The sequence below is a fragment of the Acomys minous genome, assembly GCF_964271855.1.
Source record: "Acomys minous genome assembly, chromosome: 10".
Lineage (NCBI taxonomy): Eukaryota > Metazoa > Chordata > Mammalia > Rodentia > Muridae > Acomys > Acomys minous.
The window spans coordinates 58815129-58841032 of record NC_140491.1 but is presented as its reverse complement, the minus strand read 5'-3'; the positions used below and the strand labels follow the sequence as shown (position 1 = coordinate 58841032).

General features: G+C 45.9%; 1 protein-coding gene across 3 annotated transcripts in view; it reads left to right on the top strand.

Moving 5' to 3' along the window:
* SPTBN1 (spectrin beta, non-erythrocytic 1) overlaps positions 1-25904 on the top strand; it is a 159406-nt gene that overhangs the window by 50608 nt on the left and 82894 nt on the right. The window contains exon 1 of one of the 3 annotated variants that reach the window (XM_084800104.1): positions 17244-17497. The exons of the other annotated variants lie outside the window; for them this stretch is intronic. Within the exon in view, the coding sequence (XP_084656230.1) occupies positions 17389-17497 (109 nt within the window). The 5' untranslated portion in view covers positions 17244-17388. Of the gene's footprint in view, positions 1-17243; positions 17498-25904 lie in introns of those variants that run through there. 3 annotated transcript variants of the gene reach the window in all.

The window sequence follows — 25904 nt, the reverse complement described above, 5'->3', positions numbered from 1 at the left end:
AAAGGTGTGCACACCTCCCCTGTCTGCCTTGAGTTTAAGAATTTAATGGTTCATCCTGACAATGTAGCCACTTTTTCCTCTTGGAATTCTCCACTGTGACAAAGACATTTGGTGGCTATGGTGGCCAAGCCTGACAGGGTGCAGTGTTACAGTTGGATCCCTAGAATGTCTCCTTTTGCTACATAGACAAAGGCCGTTGGCTACAAGCTGCTCTAGAGGACAGTCAGCAGAGTGCTGTTGTGCTGTTGTTTTAGCTGCTGTGCAAACAAAGCCTAGTAGCTGTCCAAGCCCACAGTAATAACACGGTGTCATTTACCCAGATTTGCCCTGTGCTCAGGTTTTGCTTTTGCTCTCTAGCCTGGAACATGTGTGTGACAGTTCCACGGGTCCTGGAACTGTGTGTGGTACTGATTTTGGAGAAATGAGTTTCCACACCATATCACCTAGGCTCTTTATCTGTCAGCTCACAAGTTTATACCCAGAACTGGTTGCTCTGTGAGGACTAAGTCATGTGTGATTCCAGGTTCTACCAGTCGCCTAAGCACACCTTTCATGCAGCTGTATTCTGGCTCCAGACCTCTAAGGGAAGGCCAGTGTTGGCATGGATGCTTGTAAATAATGCAGAGGTATTCAAGACTGCCTTGAGAAAGACAGGATGGCAGAGGAGGCGGGGCTTGAGGATGACCTGATACTAAGGTGAAACCTAAAACCCAGCCATGGCCTTAACAGGTGTGCAGTTCTCTTTGTGCAGGTAATCAGATGTAACCATCAGGCATTTCCCATGTGTAGGTGGGTTTTTTTTTAACACCCCCCACCCCACCTTCAGGAAGCCATGTAATTGGCTCAGTCAAACTAAATTTTACAATGGACAATGATGGGTTTTGTTTTATAAGCAAAATGAAGGATTTTAGAGTACTCAAGATGAGTAACTGTTGGTTTGTAATGTTTCACCATTTTGAAAGAAACAATTTTGACTTTACCAGGAAGAAGTATCTTTATATTGGTAATCTCATTGGTAGATAAATGGATTTTTATGGATGTACTTACTGGTATTTCATTAACTGCTATGATATTTTCTACTTGGGGGGGCTTTATTTTTTTTTAAGACAGGGTTTTTCTGTGTAGCCTTGGCTGTCCTGGAGTCATTTTGTAGACCAGGATGGCCTCAAACTCACAGAGATCCACCTACCTTCTGCTTCTCTGAGTGCCGGGATACAAGTGTGCACCACCAGCTGGGCTCTGTTCTACTTTTTAAAACGCTAGTGTTGATCAGGTGATTAGATTTTATTACTGTCATTAGAATATCCTGTTCTAACAGGTGCATTTCAAAGTACAGCTAAGTGGTCTCTCTTCATTTGTAAGCTTTGTGCATCAGAATGGTACAGCTTTCGTCATTCATGAGGGAATGCGATTCAATGAGCAAAGCACTCAGGGTGTTGCTTTGTGACAGGCACTGTGGTTAGCATAGAAAGAAGGCCGGTGAGGGAAAAGATCTGTGTGGTGAGAAGAGCTCTGTGCACACAGAGGACGGCAGTGTCAGCATACGGAGGGAGGGGAGTTCCAGGCTGAGGGGTGTACAGGAGTCACGTGCAGAAAGGGTGGACAGAAAGGCCAAGGAGCTTAGTCCTTATCCTAGAAGGCTGGTTCAGCTCAGGAGAGTTTTTGTTGTCACATAGAAAGCCATTGGTCACGTCAGCCGCAGAAGGCATGCAACTGCCCTACTTTATAACACAGAGCCTCCCTGAGGTTCCCACCTCCCGAGAGCCTGAAGCCCGTGATGAGTAAGCTGGAGAACAGCTGCTGAGGTCCCGGGGCTCGTGGGGTCTATCCCAGGGTGATGCCTGAGACAGGAGACAGTGCCTTTTAGATTTTATTAGCCGCAGTGCTTGGTCCAACTGCCAGCATGCAACAGTGTCTAGAGATGAGCCCTTCTTCCCCTGACATGAAACAGACCTTGGAAACCCCGCCTTCAAATCTAAGATAGTATTTGGAGACATTCCACTCCTCACTCAGCAGCAGGTCTTCAACGGCTGAGTTCAGACTTGTGAACCTGTCTAAAGGGCTGTGGAGGGGACTGGGAGCTTACAGGCACCTAAGCGCACCTGGTTAGGAGCACTGCTCAGAGATTCTCTGACTGTGCAGGTGCCCAGGTGCCCTTTGGAAATTCTCTTCTGGCCAAAGCTTCCAGGCCTTTCTGGCATTTGGTAGGCATCCCGAACTGTACATCTCTAGGCTGATGCTAAGGGAAAGTGGCCTCAGAGTCCTGCTTCTACCTTGCATCACTGGCTTGCTGATGGCTGGCCGTGAGGTAGGGGATAAACGTCCACAGGACAAGAGTACAGTCTGTCTTGTGGGATCGTTTTGAGAACTCACAGTGCATGGAAGGTGCCTAGCTTAGTGCCCGCACACAACACCTATGTGCATAAGGTGTTAACAAACCACATTTCATCTGGAAATAAATCCCTTTTGTTTTGTTTTCGAGGCAGGGTTTCTCTGTGTAGCCCTGGCTTTCCTGAAACTCGGAGATCTACCTTCCTCTGCCTCCGAGTACTGGAATTAAAGGCGTGCACAACCATACCCCACTGAAAATACATCATTTGAAGGAAGAGCTCTGTATTCCCCCCTCAGGGAGGCATACACCATTCTGAGACTACTCTCTTAATGCACAATGGCAGGGGTTAGAAGTCACTGTGGAAAGGCAGAAGCTTTCGGCCAGGGGTTCTGACTGGCCTAAAGCCACGATAGTGACTTTTGGCCTTGTTTGCTGTGGCACTCAGAGGGCCTTTGTGACTCAGTCCTCATTCCAGATTCTGGAAGGAAGCATGGAGGAAGACTTTTCAGGTTGGGATTTCAAAACGTTTTGTTTTTTAGGGGCTCTGAAGATTGAGCCCAGGGACTTGCACAGCCACTTAACCACAGAGGGACATATATCAAGCTCTGTATCAGCCCCGTGGCTTTTTTTTTTTTTCCTAATGAAAAAACAAAATCAGTGTGGCCTCCATGTTTGGCCTCCCCTAACTGGACATCTCTGTATGGCCTCCATGTTTGGCCTTCCCTGACTGGACCTCTCTGTGCAGCCTCCATGTTTGCTCTTCCCTGACTGGACCTCTCTGTGCAGCCTCCACGTTTGGCCCTCCCTTACTGGACCTCTCTGTTCAGCCTCCATGTTTGCTCTTCCCTGAATGGACCTCTCTGTGCAGCCTCCATGTTTGGCCTTCCCTGACTGGACCTCTCTGTGTGGCCTCCACATTTGGCCTTCCCTGACTGGACCTCTCTGTTGTTTGTGTTTGCATGCTGAGGTTGGAGGGAGAGGGACAGAGGACAGAGGACTTACTCAGTGTAGAAAAATTCTAGTCAAACAGGCTACCTCTTGCTGGAACTTGCTGGCCTTCAGTGGGTAATTAAGCTTTTGTGGGCATTCCTCTTTAAGGAGATAGCTGAAGCTTGGTATCAGAGGATGATAAAACAGCAATATGAACATATTTCCAGGAGGAGCATTTACCACACTTAAATTTGTGGATCACTTTCATCTTGGAGATATTGGAGAGTAATGCTGTAGTATTAATAGCAGTCTTTGAGAGGAGGTGTCATTCCTTATTTTACATAATCCAATTGAGATTTCTTGCATTGGGTTCTTATTTGCCCCAGCCAGCCATATAAATCAGAGGCAGACTGAAAGCCTGTGATGCATTGACTTACATTTCCAGCCCTCTTGTAACTGCCTTTCTTGGTATTAATATTCACAGATCTCCAAAGAGCCTTTATTCCTGAGGGTAAACCTTGTACCTCTCCTCACGATTGCTTCGTATCAGAGATTATGAGAAAGACTGTGAGACAGCTTGTGTATCTATCTCATTTGCGTCAGCTGAGGTGGCTGAGCTTGTCAAAGCTTTCTTGAGAAAGCTAAGCATTTCCCAAGCTGTAGAAGAAACTTGTGAGCGGAGAAATGTGCTTCCCAGTATCTTTTCCCTTTATTTCTGGCTGACAAACACGAAGCAAGACCAGTTTATCAGGGAGAGGGGATCCTAAGTGACAGGTTACTAAAAAAAATAAAAAGCAAACATTTACTATACCAAGCATTTAAAAGATATGACAGTATGAATTATAAGCTGTGGAGGGGCAGTGTGTGTACCTAGTATGTTCAAGGCCCTGGGTGGTCAATGTCAGCACTGAAAAAAAAAACACACATGATCTAGTGGCATGAGATATCCTAAGGAGCTAGCAAACGGATGTTGCTTTGTTACCAAGGTAAACTTGGGCCTCTTTCCCAGGGGTTTCTATGTAACTGTTAAGAAGTGGGTTACGTGTTGGTAGACAACGGTAGCAACCTTTGTCCTTGGGGTGGGGGGGATGAAATAAGAACCAATCCGTGAGTCTTATTGGGAATGTTTCTGGTTAATGTTTGGTTCGATGAGTCAGAGGTGCAGGCTCTTGCAGAATGTTCTTACCAATAACTAGGGTAACTGATTACGGTCACTTGAAATTATAGACTTCTTTCCTGTGTAATGATTTTTGCCATTTGCCAACTATTAAGTAGGATTTTTTTTTTTTGATCATGAAGACTCTTGGACTGTTGTTTCATAAGCCTTTAATACCCTAAAATTATCCCTAACACAAACTGTGTAGGAACCCAGTTGGACAGGATATCGTTTTTTTGTTTTTTGTTTTAATCTGTGGGCAAGTCTTCGTCTTTCAGAGAAGTTGATGATAGAGTGTTATAAATCCTCAGAGAAGGGAAAACGAATCTAACATCTGCCAAGGTAATCCCATACGCATGTGAGCACTCCTGTATATGCACACACACCTACACTATTACATTATAACGCGCACACACCTCCATATTATATGAAGATACGTTTGCTTCAGTATGATGTGCTACTACTAGGCCTCAAGTCATCAGTTGGTCTCCCTTGTGTCTTAAAGATACTGACTGGAGAGTGAAGAATTAGGACAATTTAACGTAGCCTGGCACTGTAGCCATCATTAGGCCCGACACTAGCTATGACTGATGAGTCGCAGGAACTCCACACAAGTGGGGCTTGGAGGCAATTTAGAGTCAGTGACTAATTTATGAGGCCTTTTGTTATAAAAATGAGATTTGGCAGGGTTCCCAATAGAGTTCTTATTTCTTAAGCTTGGAACACAGGACTTGGAGGGATCGGCTGACAGCTCTGAGAGCACATGTGAGGAGCACGTGCTCCAGACCCACTGCCAGTGTGCTTTCCCTCTGCTTTATCGAAAGTTTATTTTTAATTATGACTAAGAACTAATAACCAAAAGTGCACCTTTCATTACTACTAACTGCATGCGCACTGCCGTGTAGCAGATGTCTGGACCGTTTTAATCTTAGAAAACTGAGAGACAACGAGTTAGTCACTCCAGGGCCCCTCTCCCAGCCCAGGCACCTGCCATCCTCATGTCCCCATGAGTTGCACTACTGTAAGTGGAACGGTATTTTTCTAGTTGTTTGTTTGTTCTTTTTGGTTTTTGTTTTGTTTTTCCAAGACAGTGTTTCTCTGTGTAGCCCTGTCCTAGACTCACTTTGTAGACCAGGCTGGCCTCGAACTCACAGAGATACGCCTGCCTCTGCCTCCCGAGTGCTGGAGTTAAAGGAGTGAGGTACCGTGCCTACTGTTTGTTATTCTTAACATTAAAGTCCTAGGATGTTGTTTACAGAGGTAACCCCTGACTCTTGAGACAGGCTTATTGGTAAGATTTCTGGTTTTGAGAATCTCCAACTCTTTGGGTTCACAGTCACACGGGGTCCGCTGTGAGCAGGGTCTGATCATATACTGGATGAGGGTGTCTTTGATCTCCCTCTGAGAGGCTCACCCATATATTTTTAGCAATAGGCCACCAGGGCTTTGGAGATGGGCTATCAAATGGCATAAATTTGGGCCACACAGCTACCACCCTTCACACGGACCTGGATATCCACGCCAGCAAACTACTGCTTGCACCGAAGCAGAACAGGCTCAAGTAACTTGTACTGCAGCGTGTGTGGCTCGATCATCTCCGGGGGACGTCCGTTCACCTCGATGAGCCGTGTCCCCGTTTGCAGTGTGCCATCACTGTGCCTGACTTTGTGCAACCAAAGACCTGAACGACGGCACCGCACCCTTGGATGAGCGCGAGCCTGCTCCTCTAGTTTTGACTGGCTTTTTGCATTTAGCATAGTACCTTCAAGGTTCACTCGTGCAGTAGCTTGTGACATGATTTGATTTTTAAAGCAGAATAGTATTCTGGTGCGTGTTGTGTAGTTCATGCTTTTCTTTTTGTTGTGGTCTGAGGGTTAATGTTTGTGGGTACACATGTGGGTATGGGTGTGAGTGCACATGTGTGTGGGGGACAGAGATCAACCCTGGCTTTTATTCTTTTTTGAGGCAAGGCCTCCTTCTCCCTGGCCTGGAACTTGGTGACTAGGCTGGTAGAGATCTGCTTATGTCCATCTCCCCAGTGCTAGAGTTGTAAGTGCACATCATACTTTATTTTTTTTTAATGTGAGCTTTGAGGATGGAACTGCGGTCCCCATATTTAGCAACTGAACTGTCTCCTCAGCTTGCATTTTCCTTATCTGTTTTTCTATTGATTAGTATTAGGTTTGCTCCCATTTTTTTTTTTTTTGACTGCTTTATCAAATGCTGTTGCCGTAAGCGGGATGTCCAGATGTCACTTTTGAGATTTGGCTTTATTTCCCAGACATGGGATTTCTGTACCACATGGTGGTTCTAGTTTTAGGTTTTGGGGGAACCTCTTACTGTTTTCATGGGCTAGGGTCATTTATCTGCCTTACTAGTTTAAACAAGTTCCAGTTCCTGTGCATCCTTCCCTGGAGCTTTTATAAGATGGTTTAAATAAAGGTATAATGAGAGGCTGGGTGGAGGTCGGTGCTTTCCTGGCATGCCCAGAGCCACAGGTGGGACCCTCAGGATCACAGAAACCGGAAATGGCTGATCGTGCCTGTAATCTCAGCACTTAGAGGCGACACCAGGAGCATCTTCTGATCTTCTACATCATCATGTGAGCTCGAGGCTAGCCTGGGCTACTTGAGACCCTGTCAGTGAAGAGATGGGTAAATAGAAAAGGTGTCATCATGGTTTTAAATCATGTTTTTCTGAGTAGATGGTAATGTTAAAAAGATAATAAATCCCCTCAGGACGTCCTAATAACAATATAGGCAAGGTCAGGTCAACCCAGAAAACTGATCAGAGGAGTTTCTGATCTGTTAGGGACCCGTGTTCTCAGCTAGGCCAGCATGCCCTGGAGGATGAGATGGAAACTGCCAGGGCGGTAGTCTACGCTGGGTCAAGTTCAGCATAAAGGGACACACAAAGATTATCAGCCTTCTCTCTGCTTTAGGTGGTTGGCTCTCTGGTGGTAGACAGAGAGGATTAGGTGAGCTTTCTAGAATTTCAGGTCCTGGGCCTGCTTTGCCAATGGATTCCTGTGAGAAGTGCCTGCCCCTTCTTTGTCCTTAGCTTTCTGTACTTTCCTGTTTGTGCTGGGCACGTGAAAGAGGCAACAAGAACCAGAAGGCCGGCTTTCCAACCTCCAGTATGCCAGTGACTTATTTTTATAATCTATACTTGACATGATTAGTGTAGATAGTGAGTTTTGAAAGGAACTTCTGACACCTTGGGGGTTCTGTCATCTTCTAAATATGAAGGGCTGAAGTGTGGGCCTGCTTGTAACACAAGGTACATTTGCCTCATGGGGCTCGTCCACCACAGAACTATTGCCTCAGTCCCTGTGGAGGCTTCTGAAAGAGCCACGTGGTTTTGAGTAATTGCTTAGCTCCTGGGGTGGGAGATAAAGTGGAGAAAGTGACGTAAGTGTCCTCAAGCAGCTTAAAATACCATTCTAAGAACTGTCAGGTAAGCTCATGGCTACACAGCAGTGTCAAAAGCTGAGAATAGAGTCCACGCTTTACATTTCTTGAATCTTGTAAGTAGTGCACTTCCCTTATTTTAACTAAGTAGACAAAACTGGTACACAAGAGGAGGTAAGTAATAACCTAAGACTGTGATAGGTGCCAGAGGGGTGGCTGTTTCTGCTGCCTCTGTAGGCTTTCCAAGAGGGAAGGAGCCTTTGTCACAGCTGGCATAATCTGGGGAGCCTTCTGGAGGAGGGGGAGCTGGAGATTTGTATATCTACAGATTATAGTTTTGCGCTTTCTCAAAGGAAGGCTCATTACATCATCAGAGGAGAAGGAGCGTCAGGAGAGGCTTGGCGAGCTCCAGGCAGGCAGTGGCTGCTGGCTTAGGCTGGAGGAGGGCAGGGTCTGTCTGCTGTTTGGCCGTGTGATCCCAGCATCCCGAGTGGGGAATTATATCCTACCATGTACTTGTTTGAAGACGCTACTTCTTTCCTACACATTTACTCGGGGAACTCCCCTCTTTCAGGTAAAAGTCACGCATACTGATACTACCAACAGGAAATTATCTTGCTTTAAAAAGGAGAAAATAAGGGCTGGAGAGATGGCTCAGTGATTAAGAGCACTGACTGCTCTTCCAAAAGACCCGGGTTCAAGTCCCAGCACTCACATGGCAGCTCACAACTATCTGTAACGTCAAGATCTGACACTCTCACACAGACGTACATGCAAACAAAGCACCAATGTACATTAAATAAAAAAATAAGTTATTTTTTTAAAAAGGAGAAAATAAAGAAAAGAGGATTGTAATATTTTCTAGACGAGGTCTCAGGAGTACCTGATCGTATTTGAACCTAGAGGTTGACTCCCATCAAATAGGCAGCTGGTAGGCCTTGGAGCTCCTGAGTGACAGCTCCATCCATGACTTATTTAGAGCCTGGAAGCAGTGAGTATCTGCCTCACAGAGTTCTGTGGGAGGAGGCTGTGTTATCTTGTTGAGAAATCATCAGAAGCTCAGGTGGAGGAAGAAATGACTGCATCCTAAAGACAGTGCATATGCAAGCGTGCCAGGGCAACACATGTCCCCTGTCTCTTAAACTGGGTCTATTTTCAAAGCGCAACAGATCATACCTCCTGTCCCTAGTTAATAAACAGAAACCCACAGGTTAACATGACACACATGGACAGAGATTTGCTTAGAAATAGCATTAAAACAATGTAGGAGCATAGAGCACTCGTGTAGGGAAAAAACCCACTCCACTCAGATACTGAGCAGCAGAAAGGACAAATCCGGGTGCAGATCCTGTAGCTCTGACCTGTCACTGGTTGCATGTGTTTGTATCTCCCACACTTACTTCCCCTGGTCTGAGTGTGTCTGCCTGCAGAGGTAAAGCACTGGTGTAAGAACATTGTCACCAAGAACAGATTTGTACCCCAACCCCTTTCCCATTTGCTTTCCTTGAGCTATGCTACCCAGGAACAGTATGTTCTCCTGCTCCACAGCCCCCCTCCCCCCCCCCCCCAAAAAAAGCCAAAAACTCGAGCTCCATCCTCTGGACACCAGTGTGCATCAGCCTTTTCCCACTCTATGTTGGAGGTCAAAAGCAGAATCCCAAATCCTGGGCAAGAGCAGGCCTGGCCCCTCTTACATTCCTTAGAGGCACTCTCACTGTACGGAGAGCCTGTAGGGGAGGGGCCGCTCTCAAACCAACTGCTGATATATTCACCAGCTCTGCAGCACCTGTTTACCAAAGGTGGGGCCTCTGGACTGGGGTGTTCTTTTGCCCTTATAAGGAAGGCTTGCCTGTGCCGATAACAGATGACATGGATAAGTTCAGCATTCCTTCCCCGGGACCTTGTCACTAGTGTGACCTAACTGGCCTGCTTTGCGGCATTGATGTCAGGTGCTGTGTATTCAGTTGTGATAGGACCATTTGAACCAGACAGCCAGACAGCCAGACAGTGGATGGAATTAGGTTTGTTCTGCTCTGGTATTTCAGACTCTGCTGTATGACTAGATGATTTCCATAGTGTGTGTGTGTGTGTGTGTGTGTGTGTGTGTGTGTGTGTGTGTGTCTGTGGGTGTGTGTCTGTGGGTGTCTGTGTGTAGGTGCACGTGTTTAAATGCACCTGTTGAAATCAGAGGACAACCTCCCAAATGTGGGTCCCTGATACTGAACGCAAGTCTTGGAGACAGGCAGGCCCTCATTGTTATTTGCTGAGCCATCTTGGCTGCCCCTAAAGGGAAAGTTTGAGTGTGTTTTTCCTAATGGAGGAGCTAACCAGAAGGGAACAGGCTGCGTGACTACCTAATGGAGTAGGTGGGCCAGCGAGGTAAGGCAGTAACAACCTGGCATGAGGTGGAAAGGTGATGTACAGATGTTTCCCAGGCTACAGATTCAGGGCCGTGACTTGGGCCTGCTTCCCTGACTCACACATTAATGGGAGAGAGATTCTGGTAATACTATGCCTGCTTATTGAAAAGAAATGCTCCAGGGAAATTGCCTGTGATGGTCTGTCACAGGGATGTGACAGTAAGGAGGAATGAGAAGCACCTAGGAGTAGTGACGCACACCTGTAAGCCCAGCACTCAGGAGGCTGAAGCAGGAGAGCCATTAAATTGCAGGTCAGCCTGGGCTACAGCGTGCAGCCCTGCTCCGGAAAAAAAGAAAAAGAAAGAACAAAGGGATTGAAAAGTCAAATCTGGAAAGGGCAGTGCAGTGGACACCGTCCTCTCTCCTCCCACGTCTTCCCGGCTCTTTGGGTTGCTTTTCCAAGTCCTGGGATTAGATGTGTACAATTGCCTGTCACATCTTAGCATTTTAACCATCCTCCCCGGATATCTTCAGTCTTGTTAATGTTTGGGTTTTCAGGAAATGAGCATCAAAGTTTACCCTTTCAAGCTTGTTATAATGCAGGGAAAGCATTCATCTCCCGACCCCCAGGCAGCATAAAGGCGCTCAGAACAGAGCCTTAATCTCACCCTTGTGTTCTCATTCATAGCCCACATGCTAAATCCTATAGAATGTTAGAGTGCAGACCCACCAAGTATGAAAAGAGGAACAAAGCCAAATAAAACTAAGCAAATCCCATTCACACCAGAGCTCTCAAAGTAGCAAGTTTTGTGTGAACTAGTAAAGAGTGTGTCTAGCCGGGCGTGCCAGCACTCAGGAGGCAGAGGCAGGTGGATCGCTGTGAGTTCGAGGCCAGCCTGGTCTACAAAGTGAGTTTAGGACAGCCAAGGTAACATAGAGAAACCCTGTCTCGGACAAACCAAAAATAAAATAAAATAAAATAATAAAAAATTTTAAAAGTGTGTCTAATTCTGACCTAAAGGATGCTGTCGGAGTTTTTGTTTTTTTTGTTGTTGTTGTTTTTGTTTGTTTGTTTGTTTTTGAAGCATGTGGATTTCAGTCTTACCTTGATACAGTCTTCAGCTTTCCTAAGAAGCTTAGAAACCATTACTTAGTAGCCTAGACAGACTCTAAGAATACTGGAGAAATGAAGATCTGCAGAGTGCACTGGACATGGTTAGCCTCAGCAGCTATGCAGCCCTGGTTAAGGAAAGCACATGTCTTGTATGCAAACTGGACACAGCACCATAGAGTTAGTCACTTGAGAAAACGTGTATGAAGCTTTTAAGAACGGGTCTCACTGTGTCAGGTTGGCTAGTCTGGAACTCTGTGTAGACCAGGATGGCCTCAGACTCATAGAAATCCATCCTGCCTCTGCTTCCTAAGTGCTGGATTAAGGATGTGCATCACACACCCAGCCTATGAAAACTTTCTGTCAGCTACAGAGTATATTGGCTTTATGACCATCTTAGTTTTTTGTTTTTGTTTTTTTAAACTGCTGTGACCATGACCAGGGAAACTTAGAGAAGAAAGAGTTTATTGGTGCTTACAGTTCTAGACGGCGGGTCCATAACCATCATGGAGGGAGGGAGCATGGCAGCAGACAGGACACTGCAGCATAGCTGAGAGCTCACATCTGGTCCATAAGCCCAAGGCATGGGTAAGGAGGAGAGACAGACAGACAGACAGACACAGAGCTCACATCTGGTCTATAAGTCCAAGGCATGGGTAAGGAGGAGAGACAGACAGACAGACACAGAGACAGAGCTCACATCTGGTCTATAAGTCCAAGGCGAGGGGCAGGGGACAGACAAACAGACACAGAGACAAGAGAGCTCACATCTGGGAGGGGGCGAGTAGTGAGACAGACAGAGCAGTTGGGCTCTTGAGACCTCTGCGCCTATCCCCAGTGTCACACCCACTCCTACCTGGCCACACCTCACAATCCTTTCCCAAACAGTTCCACACACTGGGGACCAGGCATTCAAATCGGAGCCCATGGAGGCTGTTTTCATTTAAACCACCACAATGACCATTCAGGAAATGTGAAGACTGGTAATTGAGACTAAAGTTATAACAACTGAAACCCAACCTTAGGGCACTTATGTCACAGATGAATACCTGTAAGAGATACATTAAGTTTTTATGACCATAGATTCCAACCTGTTTGGTTTATGGACAGGGACTATGAGGCCCCAAGAAAGGTTAGAAGGCAGTGCACAGAGCTGTGAAGTTTGATGGAGACACTTGGATGTTAGGATGAGCCTGTGTGCTAACGCTCTGCCCTTCTACCATGCCCTATTGCTTCTAATGGCGTCTGTCTACAGATCACTACAGAACCCTGGATATACAGCCTTTGTGGACTTCAGCTGTTTTGTTCCTGTAGCTGCCTCACCAGCGATAGTGGTCTGTATTTTACCTGAGAATCTGGCAGCAGGGTGAGCAATGGCAGTTTTTAGATGAGGAAAAAAAATGAGATGGTTAGCGTGATGGTTAACTGAAAACTCTTTCCTTTAACCTTGCCATTGGCGTGCACATTTTCCTGCATTGGTGAGGGCCTTGGAGATTGTACTCCTGAGATAACTATAAACAAAACTGTTGGTAAGGCAGGGCCTTTTGCTTTATTCAGAGATGACTAAGCGCCCTTAAATTGAGTTCTTCTTCAGACCGTTTTTATCCTTCCCCTACCAAAGGTGTGCCTCCTCTTGCCTAAGGTTGATGTTCCACTCTTGAGCTATTTTCTTACCTTTTCCTACTTGTGCCAACTCAGGGCTACCTGGAATTTTAGCACAGACATCAGGCTTGACTGGGCCCTGCTCGGAATCTCTTCTGGTTCTCTGGCCTCCATTTGCATGTCTCATCACCTCTTCTCTTTTTTCACTGGGGTAGCCAGGCTTTTGCTAGTTTTGACGAGTTTAATCCAGCCCTGTCTATCTTGTTTCCCAGTCCCTTCTGTAGCATGTAATGTGGGCTGTCCCCTTTTTTCCTTGGGTGTCTCCCATTTTTATTGTATTTTCATTCACTAGTGGTTTTTCTTTTTCACTTTTGGTTGTTACAGGTGGATTGTAGTACCCCTGACTGTTGTTAACTGTAGTTAACAGTCATCTTTCTACTGTTTTCTTTTTCTTCCCTGGGCCGTATCACCCCCCCCCCCAGACCCCTACTTAGCTTCCTGCCTTATTCTCCCTTCCTGTTGTAACTCCACTAAATCGGCTGATCCCGCGTTCCAGAGTGTGTGTTCAGCTTTGACCTCTACCTCTGCACTCCTGACCACTATGGACATGTCACCTGGTGGTGTTGCAGGTGACTGGAGGGTTGGCCTGCCTGAAGAAAATGTCCATCATCCCTTCTTCATACCTCTAATGCCAATCTTTCTTTGATTACGCTTTGAACTTCTTACATTCGATTTCGTTCCCTGCGTCCTGCAGGTGAGGTCTTACGTCAGCCCATTCCTTTCTACTCCTATTGCCACACCCTACCGGGTCCTTTGACCTGGACAGTTGCAGTAATCATCCAGGTGCCTTGTTGCCTTTGTCTCTTATCTGCCCGTTAATCGCTGCTGGAGTCCAGTACAGACGCTGCTCTCCTTTGCCTCAATTCCCCAAGCCCGTGCTCCATGCTAGCTTGTTTTCCTGCTTCCCTCCCGAACTGACAGCTCCTGTGTGCTGGCTAGCCAGTCACATTGCCCGGCCCGGTCCTCTGGCCGTTACAGAGAAGCCTCGCCTTCTCTCCAGTGTGTTGGTTGTCTGTGTTTCAGGAACAAGTCCAGATGCCAGTGTTCCATGGGGTTCTTCCTAGCTAGGCGTGGCCTCCTTGTTCTCCGAACTCTTCATATATTCTTTAGTATTTGAGTATTTGCCTGTAATTTCTCCCAGTTTTCTCTGAATCCTCTAAAAGAGCAGTGTGGGCCTTGTACATCCTGATGGTGTAAATGCAGCCAGCCATTCAGTAGAGAAATATTATCTCTGGCTGCCCTCTGCTTCTTCCCAGCTATTTGAGTTAGAGGTGGTCAGGTGGGCCTTCAGAATTGTGCCCCTTTTTTCACTTGGCCTACTCCCACCAAATGGGTGTTCCCATGGGGTTACTAAACCCTTCTTCAACCTCAAAAACCTTTTTTTTTTCTTTCTTCTGGTACTTGGATGCATTCACGATGTATGGTCTTTTTTTCATTCTCGGCTTTTTAGGATTGAGGGTGGCTACGCTGCTCCTCACCTTTCCGTTACACTGCATATAACCTGGTTAATGGGAAGATTCATTTAATGTATCTACCAATACCAGAGAGAGCTTAAGAGGGTGATAATTGAGTGTCCACTCACAAATTCTTCCCTAAGTGGCTTAAAAATTAAATAAATAAATAAAAGCGTTATTGGATAGCAGATCACTTTGTGATCTCATTTTCTGTCCTGCAGCTGGACACTGAGAAGGACTCATGACGTCATTGACATATTTAACAGTGAAATTGGGTCTATTAAAAAGATTCCCCTTGAGGCTGGATGTGATGGCACATACCTTTAATCCCAGCTCCAGGGAGGCAGAGGCAGGCGGATCTCTGTGAGTTTGAGGCCAGCCTGGTCTACAAAGGCTCTGTAACAGAGAAGCCCTGTCTAGAAAAAAAAAAATTCCCATTATACTTTGGAATTGTGAAATGCTAGGAGATAGAGTGTTAGAAGAGGTGAGTTTGAAAAATACTACATTTTGAAGAGTATAGGTACTTTCACATCCAACTTTAATGGCTTTATAGAGATTGATTTCTCAGTATTAACAGCTGAGGTTGTACATCCAGGGTTTCTTATGAGACCAAAGTTAGCTTTTGAGACTCTTAGACCAAGTGTGTCTTCCAAGGCAGCCTTCTGCTGCCCTTCTGGCTTCGGTTACCATCGGCAAAGAGAGGAAGGCTACATCTTTTTGGTTGGACCTGCCTGGGGAGCCAAAAGTTGACAGTGTAGACACATTAGAAACATAGCTGTGAGCAGGTGGTGGTGGCGCATGCCTCTAATCCCAGCACTCGGGAGGCAGAGGCAGGCGGATCGCTGTGAGTTCGAGGCCAGCCTGGTCTACAAAGTGAGTCCAGGACCGCCAAGGCTACACAGAGAGACCCTGTCTTGAAAACTAAAAAAAATAATAAAAAACCACAGCTGTGTGACTAAAAGGAGCTGAGCTTGTTTAGAGATGAGCAGCTAGCAGGCTTTATCTCCAGCCCTGGTCAGAAAAGTGAGGCTGGCTTACCTCTTCGGTACACACTGGAGTGCTTTAGGAAGCCAAGTTTGAATTAGGACCTTGCAGTGTAGTGCTCGGTGCACTTCAGATGCAGGACAAACAGCTCCAGGCTCTCCCAGCATTCCTCCGCCCCTGTCTGCTACAGAACATGGCTGACATGCCTTGCCGCCCTCTGCCCTGAACTTTCCAGGAGAATGGTCTTTTTGTGTTTGTTTGTTTGGTTGGTTTGGTTTGGTTTTTCGAGACAAGGTTTTTCTGTGTCGCCTTGGTTGTCCTTGACTTGATCTGTTTGTAGACCAGGATGGCCTCAAACTCACAGCAATCCTCCTGCCTCTGCTTCCCTGAGTGCTGAGATTAAAGGCCTGCACTGGGCTGGAGAGATGGCTCAGAGGTTAAGAGCACTGACTGCTCTTCCAGAGGTCCTGAGTTCAATTCCCATCAGCCACATGGTGGCTCACAACCATCTATAATGTGATCTGATGCCCTCTTTGGTGTACAGGCGTACATGCAGGCGGAGCACTGTATATATAATAAATACATATTTAAAAAAAAGTAAAGGTGTGCACTAAGGACCTAGCAGCAAGTATGCTAACTTGTTCCCCGCATACCAGGTTAGCTTAATCTGTGCCCTCCACAGACCAGAGCAATACCATGCTGAAATTACCTTATGGAGTGAGCGATTGTAGCAGAGTTCCAAGGTAGAAATGCCAAGTTTACCATTGATGCCAGTTGAAGTGAGAGGAAAAGTGGGAAGATAGGACCACAGTCGGTTATTTACCACCAATATATTTAGATCACATTATTTTCTACATAGGATTTGTTTTTTCAGTAGATGTGAGTGAGAGAAGCAACTAGAGGGAACCTAAAGTTTAGAGGCTTTGATAAACAAATCAAAGTTAAGATTTGAAGGTGAATGCTGTTCTCTTCCGCTGGAAGGTAAAGTTCTCAGGACCAGGGATCCTGGGGTGGTGTTTACCTGTGTACCTTCCTCCCACAATGCCTTGCACGGCGTTGCTCTGATAAATCGTTGCAGTTACTAACAGCGAACATCACCTCAGAAATGTAATGCAGTAATGGCAGAATCTCTGCTGAGGAGATTTTCCAGCGGGCCTAGTTCTCATTTTTGCGGGCTGTACTCTGCACGGTGCCCAGACTGACTGTGTTTGACTTACGGTGGCACCGGGCTGGGTTGGCGCCCGCGCAGTGGCAGTCTGCACCCAGGTGCACAGCGGCTGGGACTGCGGGGGTTTTGACCCGCCTCTGGGGCCTGCACCCCTTTCCCTGAGATAGTAATCGGAGACTTTTCTGCTAGGCGGGGCTGCTCAACCAAACGTAGTTAATTCCGGCAGCTTTGTGGGGCCTGGCCGCGCGGGTCGGGGTCTGCAAGGTCGGCCTGCGTGCGCCCCTCCGCGTGGTTCGGCCCGCGTTTCCTCCACAATGCTGTTATGCTAATCAGGTGACATCACCGCGCAGCTCACCGCAGCTCCCGATTAAATTACAAACCGGCAGCGGGCGGGTGGGCGGGAGGTGTGCGCTCCTCTGCAAGCAGGAGCACAGCATGCTTAGGGTTGGCCATATTTAAAATATTTTCCAGTAGGATTGTGCCTGTTTCCTCCTTTCCCTCCTTCCCTTCTCCCTCCCGCCCTGCTGGGTAATTTATTTCTAGCTTCCAGGCAAGGGCCACACAAGGAAGGGAAATCCACCAGGGATTAGATGCCGGGGTGGTAACTCCACCAGGCAGTCTAAGGTGGACTCCGCAGCCAACTTCCTATCAGATCACCCTGCACCCATTTCCGACCGACCGGAATGCGACTGGCTTGAGGTCCAGCCCTTTCGCCTGGGCGGGAGCAGAGCCGCGGAAGCTGCTTGGAGTTGGATGGGTGTAGGAGGGGGCCGGAGAGGGATTCCTTCGTTGCAGCCGGCCTGGACGTTAGGTCGGGCATAATGGAATTGCAGAGGACGTCCAGCATTTCCGGGCCCCTGTCGCCGGCCTACACCGGGCAGGTGCCTTACAACTACAACCAACTGGAAGGGAGATTCAAACAGCTCCAAGGTAAGTCCCCTGCCAAAGTCCAGGCCTGTTTGGTATTCCGCCGGGATCACGGTGCTTTCCGAAGCCTTATGTCTGCCATACGGTACCCTAGTGAAGATAGCAGCCACACGGCCTCAGGTTGGCCCTGAGCACCTCATTGAGGGACTAAACTTCGCTTTACTCCAGGCTGTAGAACAGCTACCATTTGGAGTCTTTCTCTTCGGCACCTTTTGGTCCGAGGCTCTAGTTGTCAGGTATCCCACTTCCAGTTGTGCACACGCACGCAGAAAAACACACCCTTCTGATCTTGGGAGAGTAGTGTTAATAGATCCATTAGTTTTGTTTTTTTTTTAATTCCAGCGCGCCTGTTTGAACTCCCAGCCCCCAGCCTCTTACCTCCGCGAGCACTTCAAGGTGTAAAGTACACTGCTCCGGACCCAGTCCAATAGAACAATAGCAAAGGGCAGGAGGGAGTGGTCTTTTTGTTCCTAAGTCTTTGCTAAATTACAGTTTTAGTTCCAAAGCCTAATTTTAACTCTTGATGTATTGTGTTGGGGGACAGCTTTCCCATCAGTTTGGTGGGCTATGTAATTTATAATAATTGCCACTTACTGTCATTCGAGGGCCATGGGTTGGATTAGTTAGATCAATTACAGGCATTTTCTGGAGTCTGCGCCAGCCTCAAAAGATTGAATGTTTCCCGTATTTTACTGCACATGTTTTTACGGGAGAGTAGGACCCTGGAGCACTAGTGTGCTGTGTTTCTGCCTGGAGCCCTGGCCTGTCTGACCAGGCAGCAGGCCTCCGTCAGCGACTCAGCCTGTTCTTGAGTAAAAAGTAAAAGTATGTAGCTGAAAACAGAGCTTGCACCTAGAAGACCTTGGAATCAGGTAAAAGGTAAGGCTAGCTCTGGTACTGTAAAGCCCAGTCGAAGTCTCTGCTTCTTATTTTAACTGTGACCTAACAGAGGAGGGAAGGAAGAAAGCGAGCAGCGAGCTCCTAGTATGTTCTCACTGGGAAGTGGTAGTGTGTTTCACTCATTGGTTTACTTGTCTGGTGAAGTAGTTGACAGAACTCACTTCTTTTGGAAAGTGAGGTAGAGCAGGATGTGATTTTAAACATTTGCGAGGTGTTGCTGTATTCCTTCAGCAGTCAGCCAGGAGGAAGGGCAGGTGAGAATTCTACCGCTGAACCACCCTTGCTAACTACAAGGAAGGGAACCAGCCAAGTCTTTGGTTGCATCTCTTTGAGTCTTTGAAGGTGGAATTTGCTTGTTTGAAAACTTAGGTGAGGGAGCTTGCAAGCAGTGACATAGAAAGCATATCCATTTCCTACACTTCTAGAATCTAGGGAGCTCAAGATGCCCCCGCTTTCCCCCTTGGCCTGGACTCTAAGGAGGAGCAGAGGGGATTCAGTCAGAAAACCTATCTTTAGTCTCTAGCCTGTTCATGCAGTGTAGTTTCAGGAAAAAACCACCAAACAGTAGAAAATATAAAAAGTGTGTGTGTGAGTGATGCACTCCCAGACCCACCCATAACAAAAGGCTGTTATTCTAAAAGGGTTAAGTGTGGTTATAAACTGCTCACTGAGCAGGGTGGAGCTTACACACAGGAAATGTCTTAACTGTCCTCTCTGGACAAGGAAACAAAAAAAAAAAAAGTCACACAAATGCCCCTGATATTTTAGTTCATGTGCTTTTTCCTCAAGGAAATCTCATTTTTAAAATGGTAGGCATTAAGTTGAGTGGTAAATACACAAAATTTTTAGAAGGAATTCTTGTCCCTTGCTTTAGCTCCAGAAAACATTCTTATTTTTAAAGCCTGTGGTTTTGAGTTGCATAAGTTTAGTGTTGGTATTTCTATAACAGAAAACCACCTGTGCTGAGGAACTGAGAAGAGCGCACTGACTTGTGTAGGGTGGATCTCACTGGGGTCACCAGCTTCCGACTGTGCCCCGGTGAGACGTAAAATGGATTGTGGTTTAACCTTAGGAGAATTTCGATATGACCTTTCTCTGCTCCTGGCCCCTGGTGTGGCGTTCTAATATTTTGTAGTTCTTGTGGACGTTATTTTTGATAACAGATTCTTTGTGCTGATTTTTTATTTCTTTCATACTGAGGTGTCTGCCTTTTTACTCCTGAGTATGATCTTTCTTGGTTCTTGTCACACCATTTATGGGATTTGTGTGTGTGTGTGTGTGTGTGTGTGTGTGTGTATGTGCGTTCTATGTGAATTTATATATTTAGCATCTATGTCTGGGAAGTGCTTTTTTTTTTTTTTTTTTTGCTGGATGTGGTTGATTAGGGCTTGTTCTTCTAGCAGCTGGGCAGAGTCTGATATTAAGAGAAATCTGGTCTGTTTAGATAACGTAGTGTGTAGAGATTTATGGGCCAGTGAATAAGTGTAAGGGAAAATCTCATTGGTTTAAGGAACTGAGAGATACTGGGGTTTTTGTTTGTTTGTTTTTTAATCACACTAAAGTTCATGGCATAAGAGAGGTTAGGGTCTCCAGTAGCAGAAATCTAACCTTAGCCACCAGTACTCAGCTTTCTTTCATTTTTCCACCTACTGAATTAAACTGTCACTTTCTTAAGGTCAACCAGTGTCTTATAAAGTTCCCTTTGTCGTTGCTTTCTCTTTTAAATAAGGGAGAAAGTTGGAATAACTGGATGCTTAGAACACCGTTACTACAGGAGTCCGTGGTCCCTGCCCTCTGGTTTCACATCTGCCAGCGTAGTCGCTGTGGGAGAACACTGCCTTGATCGTCTCCCACCATGTTTCCTTGTGCTTGTCGGATATGTTAAATTACACACTTCTGAGCTTGGCATTCAGGGACCCCTTTTCTTTTCCAGTGTCTTCACTGCAGTCCAGGTTCTGCACTGGCACGGCCTCGTCTCTAGCCTGACTTCTTCATCCCTGCCTCCCTTTAGCCCAAGCACACAGCTGCGGCAGGGAGGTTGTTGCAAAGGCAGAATCTAGAGGAAGAGCATCAGAATAAAATTTATTTTATTTTATTTTTGTCTCCTTTGCACCTTCTAGAGAAATGCTTTCTACAGAGTCTGGCTTGATGAGTTTGCCATAGGAGGATTCTTGGTGTGAAGAAAGAGAATAGTGAATTTCAGACTACGGGAGGGAGTTGATTTCCTTGCTCATTCTATGCTGAGAGTTGCTGTGTGTGCGCACGTGTGTGTGTGTGTGTGTGTGTGTGCGCGCGCGCGCGCGCGCGAGATGTACCCTTGGAGGTGAGAAGACATCAGATCCCCTTGAAGGTCAAATTACAGATTGTTGTCACCCTGTGTGCTAGCTGGGAACTGTATTCCAGTCCTCTGAAAGAGTAGGAAGCACTGTCACCATTGGGAGGTCTTTCCAACCTAACTATAAAAGTAATCGGGTTTTTTTTTTTTTAGCTTACATTGTGCATGTACGTGATGTTTGTGCATGCGCAAGTGTGTGGAGGTTAGAGGTCAGCTCTATGGAGTAGGATACCTCCTTCAACATTAATGTGGGTCCTGAGAGGTGAACTCAGTTCACCAGTCTAGCGTAACAAGCTCCTTCGCCTGCTGAGTTATCTTACCAGCCTTTAGGTCCCTGTCTCCCCTTTCTACTGTTGAACCACCAGTTTTGAGATAGGGACTCATATAATCCAAACTGCTCTCAAACTTACTATGTAATTGAGTCTGGCCTTAAATTCCTTGTTCTCCTGTTTTGACTTTTCAACTGTTGAGATACAGGTAGGTGTGCAGCACCATGCTTAGCTATTTCAGTTTCTTGCCTTGTGGAGAAAGTTATACCCATGAATCATAAAGAACATGTATTTATCTTTTCAAGACAAGGCTTCTCTGTATAACCCTGGCTATCATGGAACTCTAGGTGAGGCTGGCCTCGGTCTCACAGAGATGCACGTGGCTCTGCCTCTTGAGTGCTAGGATTAAAGGTGTGCGCCACCACCGCCTGGCGGAGAAGAACATTAATTCTTAGGTTTTTCAGTAAACTTGTGGTTTGTTGTGTGACTTAAAATGTTTTCTTTACCTAGTTTCTTTAGCCTTGGAGAAAGAAAATTTCCACGTCTACATCTGCTTGCTGGGAACAGTCTACAACTAAGATCTTACAGAGAAATGTTCAATATTTCCCATTGTAGTGTGAGCAGACTTGATGACGATTGGTTTTTAGACTTACCTTGTGTATGAATGTTTTGCCTGCAAGTATGTATGTACAGCACATGTGTGCCTTGTGTTCTCAGACTTCAGAGAAGGGCATCAGATCCCCTGGAACAGGACTTGGAGATGGTTCTGAACCACTGTGTGGTTCAGTTAGAAACTAAACCGGGTCCTCTACAAGAGTAGTAAGTACTCTTGACCTCAGATCCAACTTTCTAGATCCGAATATGCATGCTATGTGTCTGAGTGTTTCCCCTGCGTGTGTGTAAGTGCATGTGGCCCATGTGTATGCAATGCCTGTGGAAGCTAGAGAGAGGGTGTGAGAGCCCCTGGGACAAGAGTTACAGACAGTGGCGAGCTGTGCAGGTGCTGGGACCCAAACCTTGTCCCTCTACTAAAGCCACAGCTATCTCCAGCAGCAAATGATTTTTTTTTTCCCATTCTTTTTTGGTAGGAGGGGTAGGGGTAGGATTTATATGAGAACATTTTAGGGGTATTGTGGTGTATGATATATTGTTTAGTTTTTGTTATGTGCCTCAGACAAATTTGTGGGGCAAATCATCAAGTCCAATAAAACCTTTTACCAGTTTCATCTCAGGATTAAATCCTAATAGCTTTGTGACTCAATCCTGGTTTTGGATGGTGTGCTAATTATAACTATTGTTATAACACTTACTTTAATATATATCATTTTGCTTACTACATCATCTTAGAGTACTCAGCACAAGAGCTAGTACTCAGTAAGCGCCACATTAAATGTGGGTTTCCTTTGAGTAGTCCTGCGGGGCAGATAGAGACACAAGTAACTGTCTTTAGCTCAGTTGGTATGAGGCGCCTCTCCAGAATTCAGGTTTTCTGACTCCAGATTTGACAATCCTCCTGTAGTACCCCCAGTATATGGGTTAAATGTGGGCAACTGGTATGTGCAAGAGCTGCTCAGATTTCAGTTTGGGTGGCCAAAGGAACACCAGACCAAATGCAATGTTTAGACTACCAACAGGACTCCGAGAGGCCTGTTCCTCACGCCAGGCAGGCCGTAGGCATCTCCGTGGGAAGTGCAGCAGGGAGAGTCAGCTCCTGCCTAGAAAGCTCAGGAAGGTCTGGATGACTGCTCCACACACGTCACAACTCATGCCTAGGAAGGTCTGGTGCTGCCACTTTCTGAAAGTCAGGCCCTAGGAAGTGAGAGCTGGCTCGACAAAATCTTAGGATTTGATTTCACTATAATGTGAGTCCAAGTCTCATTCCCGTCTAGTGCTGGGTACTCCCCAGCGCAGAAGCCCCTGAACCTGCCTGACTTGGCCTTCATCACTCTCAGCCTCTACTTGGTTTCTTCCACTGGAATCACTTCATGAGCCAGGGCGTTATGTAGAAGCTCAGTTCAGATACGTGTTTCCCAGGAAGAGTGAAAGTCAAGGAAAACCCATTTGGCTTCCCTCCCCTAAAATTTAAACTCATAGCACTAGGTCATTCTGCTGTGCTTTTCATGCATTGCTTTTTGTTGTGGCTTTAGTATTTACTTGGTTTTCCCCTTTCTATTTTCTCTATCTGAGAGGCTAAAGCTCAGGCTAGGTCCATTTCACACAGAAAAGCTACTGAATATTTGTTCACTGTGGGCTACCTTATTTGAAGAGGCTTTCAAATTGAAACTCTCAAGAAGAGGACCCGAAATTAATAGTACCAGCATGTTATTTTCTAGACCAGGCTGGCCTTGAACTCACAGAGATCCACCTGTGTTTGGCTCCCTGAGGGCTGGGACCACAGGTGTGCGCCACTGCGATGGCATCCTAAAGAGGGTTTTAATGCAATTTCAGGATTAAGACACAGTCTTAGAAATGGTCCCCCAGAGAACAAAGGACAAGACAGTTCTAAAAAGGTTATGACCTCAAGGTTTGAGGTTTGTATTTTTATACATAGTTCATGTTACACATAGGTTTTGTTTGTTTGTTTAATTATAAAATTAATCTGACCAGGTGTATAATAGTTAAAGCTTAATGTTTCTTTAGAAGATTAGAATATTTTGTAATATTTTGTTTATAGAATGGGATCTCACTATGTAGTGGTGGCTGGTTTCATAGAACTCACTTTTATAAGCCAGACTGGCCTCAAACCCTTAGAAGTCTGCTCACTAAGTGTTGAGACTAAAGACAAGCTTGACCACTACACCTGTCCAAATTAAAAGATTTTAAAAAAATGATTACTAGTTATTAGCTTTCTAAGTTTCTTTTCATTTGATGACTTGGTATTAGTGAAGAATTACAAAATTATTCTGGGGGCTAGCTAATGGTTCAGCAGTTAAGATCACTTGCTTTTGCAGAGGACCTACGTTCAGTTCCTGGCAACCACGTGGTGCCTTACAACCATCTGATTTCAGTCCCAGGAGATACGATACCGTCTTCTGAACTCCTTAGGTACCAGGCATGCCTATACATGTGCATACATATAGGCAAAACATTCATACACATAATATAAGAGAGAAATCTTAAAAGAAAATTCTGGGCCACAATTGTCTAAATTCTTCCAAAAATTTAATATAATGTTCAGTGAAAAGAACTTATGCTTTTAAAATACTGTTAAATTATTTTAAAAAGATTTATCTTTATGTGTATGACTGTTTTCCTGTGTGGATTTATGTGCACCATATGTGCATACCTGTTGAATCTCCAGGTGTTACAGATGGTTGTGAGCTACCATATGGGTGCTGAGAATTGAACCTGGGTCCAGTGTAAGACCCGAAAACACTCTTAATTGTTGATCTGCCTCTCTAGCTCAGAAAACCCCCTTGTGTTGAACAGTGATTCTTTCTTACACCCTATCACTGTAGAGTGAGCTGTATTCAGTGTTGTTATTCTTGCACTGGGTTAGACTGTACAGTTTTCATGCATACCAAACTTAACCTACTGATACCTTCAGGTTTTGCTGTTAGTGCATTTGAAATATACTGAGTATATATTTTATTGATAAGTGCTTTTTTCTTTCTCCCGAGTTGCAATTGTAGTTCTAAAGCGGTTGCTAATAATTTAGGTAGGAGGGAAAGAACCTCTTTGTTTTTTGACCAGAGATATTGTCGTCTAGGAGGGAAAAAAGGGCTGAAGGAGATAAGTGACCCATAGTCTTGATTGATACTCTCCAAACCCTCTCTGTAGGAGGGCATAGGCAGAAGCAACAGCCCTTAGGTAGTGACTAAGTGACATGGGTTATTGGTTTTCTTGCTTTTTTTTTTTTTAAATAACTTATTTTATGTGAATTGGTGTGAGGGTGTCAGATCCAATGGAACTGGAGTTACAGACAGTTGGAAGATGCCATGTGGTTGCTGGGAATTGAACCGTGGCCCTTTGGAAGAGCAGACAGTATTCTTAACCACTGAGCCCTCTCTCCAGCCCCTCTTTTTTTTTTTTTTTTTTAATGTGAGTGTGTGGTGCATGGCACACATGTATTTGTATACCATAGCATGCATATGGAGGGAAGGAGTTATTTTCTCCTACTGTAGAAGGAATATTGAACTCCAGAGGTTAGGCTTGTGTTTACCTGCCTCGTGATCTGGCCAGCCCAGTTGATGGTTTTTCGAAAGACAGCTAAATGTCTAGCTCCTTTGTGTTCTTCTGGCGTGTTTACTAACCTGTAATGTTATCAGTATTACTATGTCCTCACTGAAAAGTGACACTTTCCAGTAGTATTCGTGTCACATATATGTTAAGATCTAATAAGTCCAGTGTGTCTTTTTACATTTTACTTCACGTTGTATCTTAAGCTTTTCATGTGGCTATTTCTGTGAATCCTAGCAACTATTTCCAGCTTCCGTTTGTAAACCTGAGGACTAGGTTTACCAGTCTCCGCATGTTTCCTTGAGTAGGAAAGGGATAATACACATACTGGACTCATGAGATTGCTGTAAGAATCAGATGAGCTTCTGTGTGGAAACCTGGAGGTAGCCCACAGCAGCCACGATGATTTAGCTGTTAGCTAAATGTCCAAGGAGGCCCGGCAGACTGTGCCTCCCTTCTAGCCCTAAGCAGCTCCCTTCCCTCCCCCCCCACCCCCGCAAGGCCCCCAGGCCCCCTATGCAGCTCCTCCCCCCCATGCAGCTCCACCCCCCAGGCCCCTATGCAGCTCCTCCCCCGCCCCAGGTCCCCTATGTAGCTCCTCCCCTGCCCCAGGCCCCCTATGCAGCTCCTACCCCCCCCCCCAGGCCCCTATACAGCTCCTCCCCCTCCAGGCCCCTATGCAGCTCCTCCCCACCCAACCCCCAGCCCCCTCCTGGGTGTGGTTTCC